We start from the raw sequence: 12,939 nt of genomic DNA on the forward strand, positions 1-12,939 counted from the left end.
CCTTCAACTGCTTCCCCACAGCTACAGACTATTATTACATACAAGATGCATTGCTGGGTCTTGGACCAAGAAGAGAAAGAAATCATCACTGCTCTATCTTTTAAAAGACTGTCCTCAAAGATGAACTTTGAAACTTTACAATTTATTATGAAATAAAGCAAAGAATGGAGAGAACTTGCAAAGTTCAAGTACAAATAGAACAGCTCTGATAGCAAAATAGATGATTCCCCAAACAGAAATAAAGGCAAGGAAATAGCTCAGCAGGATAGCTTCAGCATCCCTGGATGTTCACACCATCACAATAAATAGCCCAGGCAAACGTTTACTCATCTCAGTCTGTAAAACCTATGTTATTACATATTACTATTACATGAATCTTATATATTAAAGATGATTAGCCATCTAAATAAAAAGGGGAAAAAGGCATCTCTGTTCTAGTGATTTTTATTGAAAACTGGAAAGCTAAAGAATAAAACATGAACAAAAGAATTATTAATAATGTGTAAACCTCTGAAAAACTTCTTATTTTCCAAATCATATGTGATGTGACCAAAATAAACAATGTGAGCATTAAGTAAACAACAGCTTTGAAAGGGCCATCTGGGGTTCTCCTAGTGATTTCTGCTGTAGAATAAACCAGAGCATTTCTGAAAGCCAGGGTATTATTTTTAAAAAGGAGAGGCCTGAAACAAATGTAGAATAAAAGCTATGACTTGCTTTAATGAGGTATTATTGTGAGTCACACATACTAGCATTTCTTTGATTAGAGGGAACCCTTCTTCTAAGAGCAAAGTCAGCAGTAGCAAGAAATGAACATTTTCTCTCCAGAAATTATCCATACATTTTGCCTCCCTGAAAAACCATTAGTGAAATAGGAAACCCATTTTGTGCTGACAAAAGAGACCGATGGTCAGATTCTCCACAAGGCACTAAGCACCTCTGTTATGAGAAAAGGCACCCATTGTTCCTGGCATGCACACCTCATGGGTCTCCATTTTCTGTGGGGAAAAAAAAATCTTCCTCTTCTGTTTCTCCTTGAGCAACTCTGAGGAGGAAATACAGAGATGTGTTTCTGGACATAACGGAAAATGAGGACAAAAGGAAGCCAAATGGCGGTCAGTTCTCACTTTCTAAAAAAAGACAAAAGGAGTTAGCATGTCGACCACCAGTCCAGATGGCTTGTTTTATCTGTATGTGGGCTCCAGTGGAAAGCAAGCACAAAATAAGGCCCTAGGTATTAAAATAAACCAACATGTGTTTGAAATTTGTTTTTAAGTCTCTCCTGCTCCGATTTACTAAAACATGGAACTTTAGTTTACTCAGAGCATATTTGGGGAGGAAAATAGAAAAATACAGCCACCTTTTTTGATGCCATGAATCTCAGGACCTAGAAACTGACTTCTCCATCTTTCTGCCTTCTCCCTGCATCCCATCTGATCATAGTTTGCACAGTTTTCCGCTGTGGTCCTCTGATGTAGTAAGACTCTGAACCTCTAACTGACTCCACTACCCCCTGCACTGTACATTTTCCCAAACTACCTGGTTTCTGAGGTAGTTTTCTTTGTCCTGCATGGAAATTATTCTGCAAACCCATAAAAAATTGGGGGAAATATAGAGGACTATTCAAACTCTACTTGACTATATGTCCAAAGCTCTGTAACCAAGTAAAATATGAGATAATTCCTTGCTTGTCATGAAACACAATGACTGAACCCATACTCCATGCTCAGGAAAAAAAAAAAAAATCAGACCCCCATCAGCAAAGGATGATTCATAGACAGCAAAAGTTCTTGCAAATAATTCTGTTGAGACATACATTTGCAATGCCAAGTAATGAAAGTTTATTGAGAAATACAGAGCGAGGCGAGTTCCCTTTTTCCAAGGCACACAAACAGAAGCCAGAAGACAAAGCAGCAAGATCAAAACATGCCAAAACCATTAGAGACTGGGGTGTGGGTGGTAAATTTCTGGAAACATCCAGAGGTATACATGCCACCAGTGATCAAACCCTTAAAATAAGATTGGTGGTGGCCAGAAAAATCTTAGATTGCCAAAGGCAGCTTATTCAGGGCTGGCAGCAAGCAATCAGGCAGTTAGAACAGGGGTGAGCAATGAAGAGTTATTCGGGGACAGGCAGCATGTTGGAAGATACTGGAAACACAGCTGGCAGGTCATGAAGGCTTGGTTGCTCCCAGGCTCCTGCTCGCTTAGCAAATTCTTCGGCAGCTGGACACGCAGGACTGGTGGTACATCCTGGAGACCCCGCAGGCTGGTTGGCAGATGGTGGAGACTCCTCCCACAGGCTGGCAGACACTGGAGACGCTTTTCACTGGTTGGCACACAGTAGAGATGCCGCCCAGGGGCTGACAGCCACTGGAGACAAAGGTGACTTGCCGGCTGCAGGGAGCTGGGCAGGGGTTGGAGACACAGGTGGTTTGCCGAGAGCAGGTCACCTGGACGGGGCTGGAGACACAAGGAGTTGGCTGGCAAATAGTGGGCTCACAGCAGGTCTCCTGACAGTGGTTCAGGAGCCAGGAGCCAGTTTGCAAGGAGCTGGGCAAATAAATGCCACCCAGGCAGTTGACATCCGGGGTAGAAACTGTGGCAACTGGGGCCACCGGGACAGTGCATTGTCCTCCAATCAGCCTGGAAGAGTATGTCTTTGTGGAGCAGTTGTAGGACATGGTGCCGGACAGAGAGATGAGAGTAACTCACTGAAACTGGCTCCTGAACTGTGAATGCCACTTCAGGCTCCCGAGCTTTTATATATCCTTGCTGGTGGGTGGGGCTCCCATCCTGGTCTTCTGGACTTCTCTGGCTGACACCAGCTTGCCTTAGAACATCTTGTGAATCTCCAGGTTAATTGTCTCTTGAGAAGACTTCATCCTCATAAAGAAAGTTTAGTAGTTTGGTAACTAAATCATAAGGCTTCTGGACTGTACTTAGTCGCAGGATTAAGAAGGCTGGTTGGCAACTTCAAAGCTGTTGGTCATCCCAGCCCACACTTCATCCCTCATTCATTTTGTTTGGATACAATGAGTATCCATCTGACGGTAACACCAAACATGCCACCGTCCCACCATCTCACACTCTCTCCCTTCTGACCGGGATGAATTACACACCCACACCCTGTTTGGGTTGCTGTAGGTACTTAATATGTTTTAGGCATAATTTAATCAGTCACTCTCTCATAGGTAACAGGGATTCTAAAGAGCAAGGAATATTGTTGAATATGCTTCAAGATGACAATGTCAACACCTGTCAGGGAAAAGCACGCAAAGACATATCCAGAATACAAACTGGCTTGGAAAATCAATTAGGTGATCAGAGAAGGAAGGTTAGAGGGCAGTGGGACTCACCCTTTCTGTACAAGCAGCAAAAAGTATCAAAAGCTAATTAAGTGGGACCGCATTTGTAGCCAAGTTTCTTTCTAAATAAATGGGTTAAGTTTTATTCCTAAAATGTTTAATCTTGTAACGATGGATAAGAGGGACTCATAAGACTCATCCATATGCCAGTGGAACAGCTTAGTCAATTTTTTAAACTACTAAGACACTGGAGAAGTTTTCCATACCCATAATGTTAATTTGAAAGAGTAGGGTGTCTTTCTCCCAAGATGCTCAGTATATTCAAAAGACATTTATTAACTCATAGATAGGATACACTTTTACTATGGACAAACCAAAGGCTCTTTAAGGTCACCATCTCCATTTAGGATAAGGGGAGGAGAGGGTGGGAGAAAGCAGGTCTTTGATCAATATTTGGTGATGAATGGATGTGTGAACAGTGTGCTATAAGATTTCATTATTCTTGGGACTTCCTAGGTGGCGCAGTGGGTAAGAATCCACCTGCCAATGCAGGGGAAACGGGTTCGATCCCTGCCCCAGGAAGATACCACATGCCACGGAGCAACTAAGCCCATGCGCCACAACTATTGAGCCTGCACTCTAGAGCCCATGAGCCACAACTATTGAGCCCATGTGCCACAACTACTGAAGCCCACACACCTAGAGCCCATGCTCTGCAACAAGAGAGGCCACCGGAATGAGAAGCCCATGCACTACAACGAAGAGTAACCCCCGCTCACCGCAACTAGAGAAAGCCTGTGTGCAGCAACAAACACCCAACACAGCCAATAAAATAAATAAATAAATAAATAAATAAATAAATAAATTTATAAAAATATGTATATTTAATTATTCTTTTTATTCTTGGGGAAACCATAGAAGGATATCATTCTCCTTTATTTCATTTTGCTACAATAGAGTCAATTCTCAACTCCAAAATGACTAGTCCTTTTGATCCCCCTGTACACAATCATTTCAACTCTGGCAAAATAAGTCACTTCGACACGGATTAAGTGGTCGGTGATATTTCTACATCAAGAGAGCTATAACATCTGACTCATTTTGTAAACTGGCTTATGGGTGGGGTAGGAAAGAGGGACAGCAATGGATTTACACATATTCAAGGGCTACAGTAGACTATGTTTACACATGCACAAAGCAAAGATGTGCATAAAGCCCAGCTTTATGTTAGAACTCATCATTTTAAGTCCTTTTGCCAAAAGCTTCATTCATCTCTATTCATCCCACTGAAGCCATGTTGGGAACTCCCCACAGCTCTAATTTGAAAGCTAATAACACACCCCAACCAGACGATGCTGTGCTGTGGGAGGTATTGTAATTCCCAGGGATCAGACCATCTCTCTATCGGTGACTTGCAGCGTGTTCCCGGGTATGGGGAGAAATTAATGAGATGACTACTTGCTACAAGGTTGGGATTACGCTTTTCCTACCATGGGGAATGTCCCGGTTGGTGTTTAAAGGTCCGAGTCCCTGGGCACCAGGGCTGGCTTGCTTGTTTGAAAAGGGGTGAGTAGTTTACAGGCTTCTACCAGCCATGGATTCACAGGCTGCTGTGGAGAAGGACTTCATCATGTAAATTAATCAAGGGACCAAGTGAAAATATGAAGTTACTGGTAAAGTGACACCAGAGAAGTTTTCCATATGCATTGCCACATTTCTGGAATAGAAGAGATTTGTATAAATCATTACTCTGTCTTGACTCTTCTTTTCCACTGCACTACAAAGAAAAAAATTCTAGCAAATATCTTCCATCAGCCTCAGAAAGAAAGGAAATGAACATTTTTTTTGAGCCTCTTCTGGGTGTAAAGTTAGATGCTTCACATACACCATCACAGCTGAATGTTTCCAGCAACCCTACGGACTAGGTATCATGTCATACAAAGAAGCTGAAGTTCAGGGAGGTTGAATGGCTACTCAAAGTCACACAGCTTACATTTGACTAAGTTGGGATGCAAATAAAACAGAGCCATGAGCTGTCAACCTACGCTGGGAACATTTAAACATAATGAGATGCCTTCATTAAAGCTCAAGCAAAAATTTATTTTAAAAAAAATCAATCAGGGATTTCCCTGGTGTCACAGTGGTTGGGAGTCTGCCTGCCAATGTGGGGGACACAGGTTCGATCCCTGGTCTGGGACGATCCCACATGCCACAGAGCTACTAAGCCTGTGTGCCATAACTACTGAGCCTGTGCTCTGGAGCCCACCAGCCACAACTACTGAGACTACATGCTGCAACTACTGAAGCCTGCACAGCTAGAGCCCGTGCTCCACAACAAGAGAAGCCACCACAATGAGAAGCCCTCGCATCACAACAAAGAGTAGCCCTTGCTCTCCACAACTAGAGAAAGTCCACGCACAGCAATGAAAACCCAATGCAGCCAAAATAAATAAATAAATAAAGTCATACTTTAAAAAAAAAATCAGTCGGTGCTCCATTGATGATACTACAAAGACTGTAGTCTTTATTTCTACTCGAATTTCATCAATTAACAACAAAAATAAACTTTTAAATAGTAAGTTACAAGCACTGCTGTCTTTAAACTTCATGTGTTTTTTCATTCTGTATACTTTTGACAATTTTACTTCATTAGAATAAAATGTAAGGTCACTACAAACAAAGCAGGAAGAGATAGAGAGCCTCTAATAGCTTGGAGCTAAAATTTGAAATTAAAATTATTTAAAATGGCAATGCATACAACTAATTACTACAAAACAACAGAGGAGTGAATTGATTTTTCAGATATAGGTGGCAAGACTGTTCTGAAAAAACGGGATGCACAAACTTTGAAATCACTTTAAGATGATATTTTAGAGTTTTCTTCCAGTCACAAAGTAAGTGAAACCAATAGATTCTTTAAGTAATTAAATCTAACGGCTCTCCTCAACAGATTGCTTTCTATTTAGCACCTGCAAAATGGCAGGTTCTCTTGAAAACAGAAAAGGCTGGTGTCTTACACTATCCTGTGTAGAATTAGGAAAGCTACTTAATACTCTTGTACATTCAATATTTAAGTGTAGGCATCTAGACTCTTCATTTGGATTGACTGTAAGATGCAAAAGTAAAGAAAGATAACTGACAACCACATGAAGCTTGAAGAAACTCTACACAATTCTAAGTCTACAATGTTGTTAAATGAAATCAATAAATCATCCTTTCAGTGGAACGTAAGAAAAAAATTATGCGGCCAGCAGCTTTCAAGATGTAGTTATATGCAATATGAAACTTCAACTCAGCGAAAAGGTTTGTGAAGATTATTCTTGTGTCTGCAGGGCGTGAAGTGAGAGGAGGGTGTGATGAGAGCAGATGAGGAGAGATTAAAGAATCACTACCCATTATCTTCATCCCTGATGGGTAATTTGCTCTCATTTGTATAGAACAATCTAAGCCTTATACAATAATTATCACAGACTGGAAATGAGCAATTCTTTCACTCGAAACTGAATCACAGCAATCACTTACAAGGCCAAGTGTTTGAGAGTAAAAGGAATTAAGCATGCATGGGAGGCTGAAGGTTTCATATGCAGGAAGGATACTTTTCATCACAAAGTTGGTAATAGTGTTGACCAATGCTGGCTCAAAAAAAAAACCACTTAGTCTTATTAAATGGAGGAAGAGTGAACTCCCTGAAAAATTAATAAACAGAAAATGAGAATTTGTCATCCTGCACTTGTTCAGGATGCTCACACTCTCAGATTGAAGCTATTCATTATCTCAAGAAATATAAAAAGAGAATTCAAAACTTTAAGTACAGAACATCATGGCTGTTTTAAAAATACATCTTGGCTGAATTGTTCTGCCATTTTTTTCCCAACTTCACACAGATTTCTGGGTTGAGTCTCCAGAACCCTTATTAACCAAGACATTATAAACCCCCAAAGGCTGAGTGATTTGCACCAAAATTGAACTGAAATTCATTTTCCAAACTCTTTTCAAAGAGCATCAATCATAAAAAGGTTTGAATCTTTAGGGCTGAAGGGAAATGTAAGGTAGAAAACAGAAAAGTGAAAGAAGCAAGCAAAGAACCAGCAAAATAGTTGCCACTTTTAGAACTTGAAAATAGCAATCACCAGCTATGTGACTTGTAGACAAACCCTCAGAGGATAATGTCAAAGTTGAAAAATCCTAAATTAAACCACCATTCTCTTTTTCTTAATGCCTGCTTTCAAATTCATGTATTTTTTTCATGGGTGCCTTTATCGGGCATCAAAATCAGGGTGCTGTCAATAAAAGTGAGTAGAATCCCAAGTTTGAGGACCACAACAAACTCTCTTGCAGGACATCCCATGAGTAGCTGGCATGTGCTCCACATGCAGTCTTTCAAGTAATAAGAGGTGAACTCGCTTGAGACCAGACATGAGTAATATTTATGTATAGGGCATGAGAGAAGGCCCCAAGTCCCACAGACATATTATCTTTTTCTGATAGAGAATTTTTTAGGGCCTACTTGTTACCCAGCAGGGTAAGGGTGCTAGGAGATATATAAGAGACAGGAGAAGTATAAGTCTTGTCTTAGCATCACCTAGCTGACCTGTACTTATGCCTTTTCAACACAACCCTTCTTGGTCTGATCTGCATATTCACAGGATTTAGGAGTATAGCTTTTGGCCAGTACTAGGTCATGTTAGTAATTAGACAATCAGAACTGGATCTTAAAGTCTTCTAGTCTAATTCTCACATCTGACTGATGAGAAACTAAGTCTCAGAGAGGGAGCATCATTGCCAAGTGTATCAGGCACGCTTGTGCACTAATTCAAAACTGTCCATCCCATCTCTTACTGCATCCTCTTTGCACAGGCTTAATCCAGCTTTGTGGTGGTGCACCCAGACACTGCTTCTTTCATTCTGGGGCCACCTACTTCTTGCTTTTGGTCCTAGGTTTTCTCTGACACCATGAGAAGGGAAGCCCATGCTAACTGACTCTGCACTCCTGTGTGCACTGCCCAGAAATAGGGTCTTGCTTGAGCAAAGGGAAGTGCAAACCAATGGGTAAGTGTTTCCGCCTTTCATCCTCCAGGTAGACAGTTCTGAAACTATTTCAGAAAGTGCCTCGAAATCATGCATGAGTTGCTTGTGATGGTGGCTGACTCAGTAACAGTTTCTGTAGTGGCCTTTCCCGTCCTCTGCTTCATCCTCCCCTTGCTGCATTCCCCCAAATAAGAGTCCCAAACCGCCTCAAGCTCTGCTTTTAGAGAACGCACATTAAAACACCAGATTCCAAACACTTTCTATTTGAGCTAAGAAAAGTAACTGGTCCAGGAATTCCGTGGTGGCAGTCCATTGGTCAGGACTCCGAGTTTTCACTGCCAAAGGCCTGGGTTCAATCCCTGGTCAGGGTACCAAGATCCCACAAGACACAAGGTACAGCCCCAAAAAAAGGAAAAGTAACTAGTCCTTCTAATCCCTAGTTCAGAGCCCCTCAAGGTACATACATGTCTCTGTCTATGCAAGCCTAAGGGATAGCTTATACACAAACTGGGCATCAAACAAATAACATTTGCATTTTTAGAGTAACTTCTGAAATGACCAAATGAGAAGCTTCAGAAGTCCTTAAACACAGCTAGAATATAAGCAGATTTTTAATTTCTCCCAAGTAATGTCCATCACACTGTGTTGTTCCCTTAACATAGGCTAGTCACTGAGAGTTGAGACCCGAAACACTGAAAGGTTTGAAAGATCTCATTGTCAGTTTGATGTCACAGTTGTTTTCCAAAATGAAGGATTTTTTTTTTCCAAAGTGAGATATACACTAACTATGCAATGGGAGATAATTTTAGGTAGTAAGTAGATACTTTTTAGTTTTAATAGTTGTGTATTTATTTTTAAGTATGTTAATAAAGTATGGCTAGATTATTTAAGCCGTAAATTCATGGATATCATTACATAGGATGAGGCCTATGGTTTTTTTGTCTAAAAGGTAAATTAATATAAACAAAAATGTTAGTTGAATAATGATGAATTTAAGATGAAAATAGAGGAAAAATTGTCAGGATAGAAATCATGGCAGTGGTTTAATAAATAAATGGTTTAATGGTTTAATAAGATGGTTTAATAGATATCTAAGTAATAAATATTTTAAGCAGTTTAATAAATATTTTTAAAAGTTTAACTCATTCTAATTCTGAGAATGTTACCACTTAACAACACCCTACTCACACACACATATATATAATCCAAAAGCCCTATTCCCTCTTCAGCTTACCAATTACTTTGTAACAAATTACCCCAAAATTTAGCAGACAAAACAACCATTTATTAAGCCCATGGATTCTTTGGCTCAGGAATTTGGACAAAGCACAGCAAGACTGGTTTTCCTCTGCTGCAGGCTGCATGGAGGGATAGGGAAAGCTGGGATCTGTGTTATCTGAAGTATCATTTGTTCGTGTGTCTATCAGTCAGTCTTGCCATCAGCTGGGATACCTACGCACCGCCTCCTTGCATGGCAGGGCTTCTCTGACAGAGGCTGGTTCTAAGAGTGAGAATCCTCAAAGAGAGAGCTAGGCAGAAGATTTATCGTTTTTTCTGACCTAGGCTCCAAAGTCATACAACATCACTTTGACCACATTCTGTCTCAAAGCTTCACAATGGCCCACGTCGGAGGGAAGGTGAAGTAGACTCCGCTTCTTGGTAGGGGAGTAACAGAATTCTAGGTTGAGAGTGTGGGACTGAAAATTTCATTTTGGCCATGAGAGTGAAATTACTGTATTCACTGTGTTGCCAGGATGCCAGAACTGAACCAGAAATCCCTGACATGGACATAGGGAACCCTCAGAGGAAATCTGAATTTCACGTTCTATGTTGGTAGGAATGTTCAAAGTAGACCGTCAGCTCTTTATCCCCTGTGAGTTCCCTGTGAAGGTGAATCTTACAAGAATTGGTACCGATGCAGTGACCTCAATAGCTCCCTTTAACTCTCCAATTTGACAAGTTTTAGAGTCAGAGTAGCAGCCACTTACCTGCAGGCCGATGCCCCAAAGACAATGAGTCTGGCAAAAGACAATTCTTAGTATTTGTGAGTAGCTTCAGCCACTCAATAGTAATCTTTCCCTCTCGTGTTATTTCTCATTAAACACTATGAAACTCCAAAATCTATGGACAACATGTATGTTCTACAACAGATAAGGTAGTGAGACTGTGGGAGCCCCAGGATTTACTGGAAACTATGAGAAATCTACTGGTCTCAACCAGTCCTTTGAAGACTATGTAGTCTTATATTTTAGATGGAATTGTTTTGCAATTTATTGTTGTTTGGAAATCATGAAGATGCAATTAAAATTGGGAGAATATCCAATACCAGTAGTAATGCTGAGAAGAGTGAATTATTCCCAATTGCTACATTGCCTTCCATGTTCTACCTCAGCTTTATAGTATAAAAGTTGGCTTCCTCTGGATGTCTCTTTATTTAGGGTGTGGGTGAAACTGAAAACAAACATCTTTTGTGTTTTAAAATGATGTTTCTCTCTCTGCATGCAATTTAGCCACAGGTCAAGAAGGTCACAGTTCAAGATAAAGAGCCAATCTGCTTACAGGAATCCTAGAACAATGCTCAGTCCTTGCTTTTCTGACCTTGGTTATCTTTGATATTGAACTATGAGGTGACCCTAAGACAGAAATTGCTTTCACTAAATAACGAAAGAACTAAAGGTTGATAAAAGGATCCTGCAAGAAAAAAAATCAACTGGGCCTGATACCCAATTTCATCTTTCACCTCATCCTTTAGCTTCAGTAACTTTGTCCCCTCTTGATACCAACACAGCCACCAACTTCCCTTTATTGGCCCAGAAATCTACTATAGGCTCCACAGTAAAAAATGACTTTTGGTTCTGAAGATTTCAGATTTAGATATTATTCCAAGAGAGGTACAAAAATATTTAGCTAAGGTGTTGCAAAAAATAAAAGAAAGAAAGAAAATAGGTATAAAAGAAAAAAACTAAAAAATAACTAGAAAGAGCTAAAGGAAATGATTAATATGCAATTTGAGAGATCAAATCATGTGTTATATGTAATTTAAGTATAACAGTAGTCCCAATTTAGTGCTGTCCCAGAATCTGGAGCTATAAATCAGAAGATGGGCATGGTAATAGAAATTAATAAGACTCAATCTAAAATGAAAGAGATAAAATGAATGAAATGTGTGCACATCTTCAGAAATAATCAACTTTTGAAAAGATGGCTTGTAAATGGATTTTTTTTCAGACTAAATTGTCTTCTACATCTCAATACCCAGGCAAATGATAATTATCATTAGAGAACCTGCAGTCAAACTAATGGAAACATGTCAAGGGTAATGTAATCTTTGCAGAAGAGTAAAGGCATGCAGGGCATCCGATCAGTCGAGCAGATGTTCTCATCATCCACTGGGCAAATGCATCTTTTTCATGTTCATAATGAATATGTCATTCAGATCATCTAACTCTCAAACTAGACTCTTCGAATAGAATTCTGACATTAATTTGGTTTCCCAAGTGGCCTAGAAGTACAATGCACTAAGTATCCAGTGCAAATAAGCTAATCTGATTTCAATGTGAATTAAATTTTCACTCTTGTTTATACATCAGTCTTTTTCAAGTTTGGCTAACTTGACTCAGTCCTGCAGAGCCTGCTAACTCCAGGTAAACTAACAAAACCAAAAGGCTCAGCAGGCAGACAAAGCTGAAGGGCAGACCCTGAACCTCTGGCAACTTTAAAGTGCAGACTCTAGGCCCAACCTGCAGAGCTGTTCTGCCTCCCTCAGTGACTAAATCATTTCACCAGCAATAGATAGAGGTATACATTTCATTAACAGGTCATTTCTAACATTATCTAATAAAGTCCTGCTCCCTCAAGTACTTGTAGAAAATAGAACTCTCTCTTAAGTGGAATGTTTTAAGTGTAGCAGAGGCTGGACTGACTAAATGACCTCTATGCAAAGTGGCTTCCAGCTTTCTAATTGTTCACTGTTGCATACCTAAGTATTACATTAAATCAATTGAAATTATTTTTTGCATCTCCCATTGAATTTTCTACTGTTGCATATTTTAGATATCTTCCTCTTCAGTTATGGACATCACCTATTAGGAGTCGCCAAAAATTACCCTAGAGTTTGTCCTGCAGCCTCCTATTTGTATACACACTTAAACAGTAAATTCAAATGCCAATTGACCCAAAAAGTTTTATGCCACAGTGAGCTGCCATAAAAATACATATATATATACTACAATTTTAGGTTCATTTAAGCAAAGACAATTTAAATAATTCATTAGAACAATGATTCCTCATTGCAAAAGAGTTCTTCAAATGGATCTCCACTTATCTTGCTCATTTATTAATTCCTCACCCTTCTTAAGGCATCACATTCAAGGTGCACATCAGAAGTTCCACAAGTTTTTTCCCCCGACTTTCCCACTGACTCATTGCCTGACCAGAGGCCACTCGTTGAAACTCCCTGGGCCTGTTTCATGATCATCTGTAAAACAGTGTTAATGGGATCTGCCTCCCAGGGAGCTGCAAGAACTAAGTTACAGTTTGCAAAATGCTTTGTGATTCATACATAAAAGGCTCTATAAGAAAGCAAACTGTCACTGAGCGTTAC

The 12,939-nt window shown here is 40.0% G+C and overlaps 1 protein-coding gene across 1 annotated transcript; it reads right to left on the minus strand.

Moving 5' to 3' along the window:
• Positions 1-1,817: 1,817 nt before the first annotated feature.
• Positions 1,818-2,726, minus strand: LOC130830510 (keratin-associated protein 11-1). The gene has a single exon (XM_057697765.1). The coding sequence runs from the start codon at positions 2,682-2,684 to the stop codon at positions 2,208-2,210; it is 477 nt and encodes a 158-aa protein (XP_057553748.1). The 5' UTR covers positions 2,685-2,726; the 3' UTR covers positions 1,818-2,207.
• Positions 2,727-12,939: the final 10,213 nt, after the last annotated feature.

The sequence above is a fragment of the Hippopotamus amphibius genome, chromosome 10 (assembly GCF_030028045.1).
Source record: "Hippopotamus amphibius kiboko isolate mHipAmp2 chromosome 10, mHipAmp2.hap2, whole genome shotgun sequence".
Taxonomy (NCBI): Eukaryota; Metazoa; Chordata; class Mammalia; order Artiodactyla; family Hippopotamidae; genus Hippopotamus; species Hippopotamus amphibius.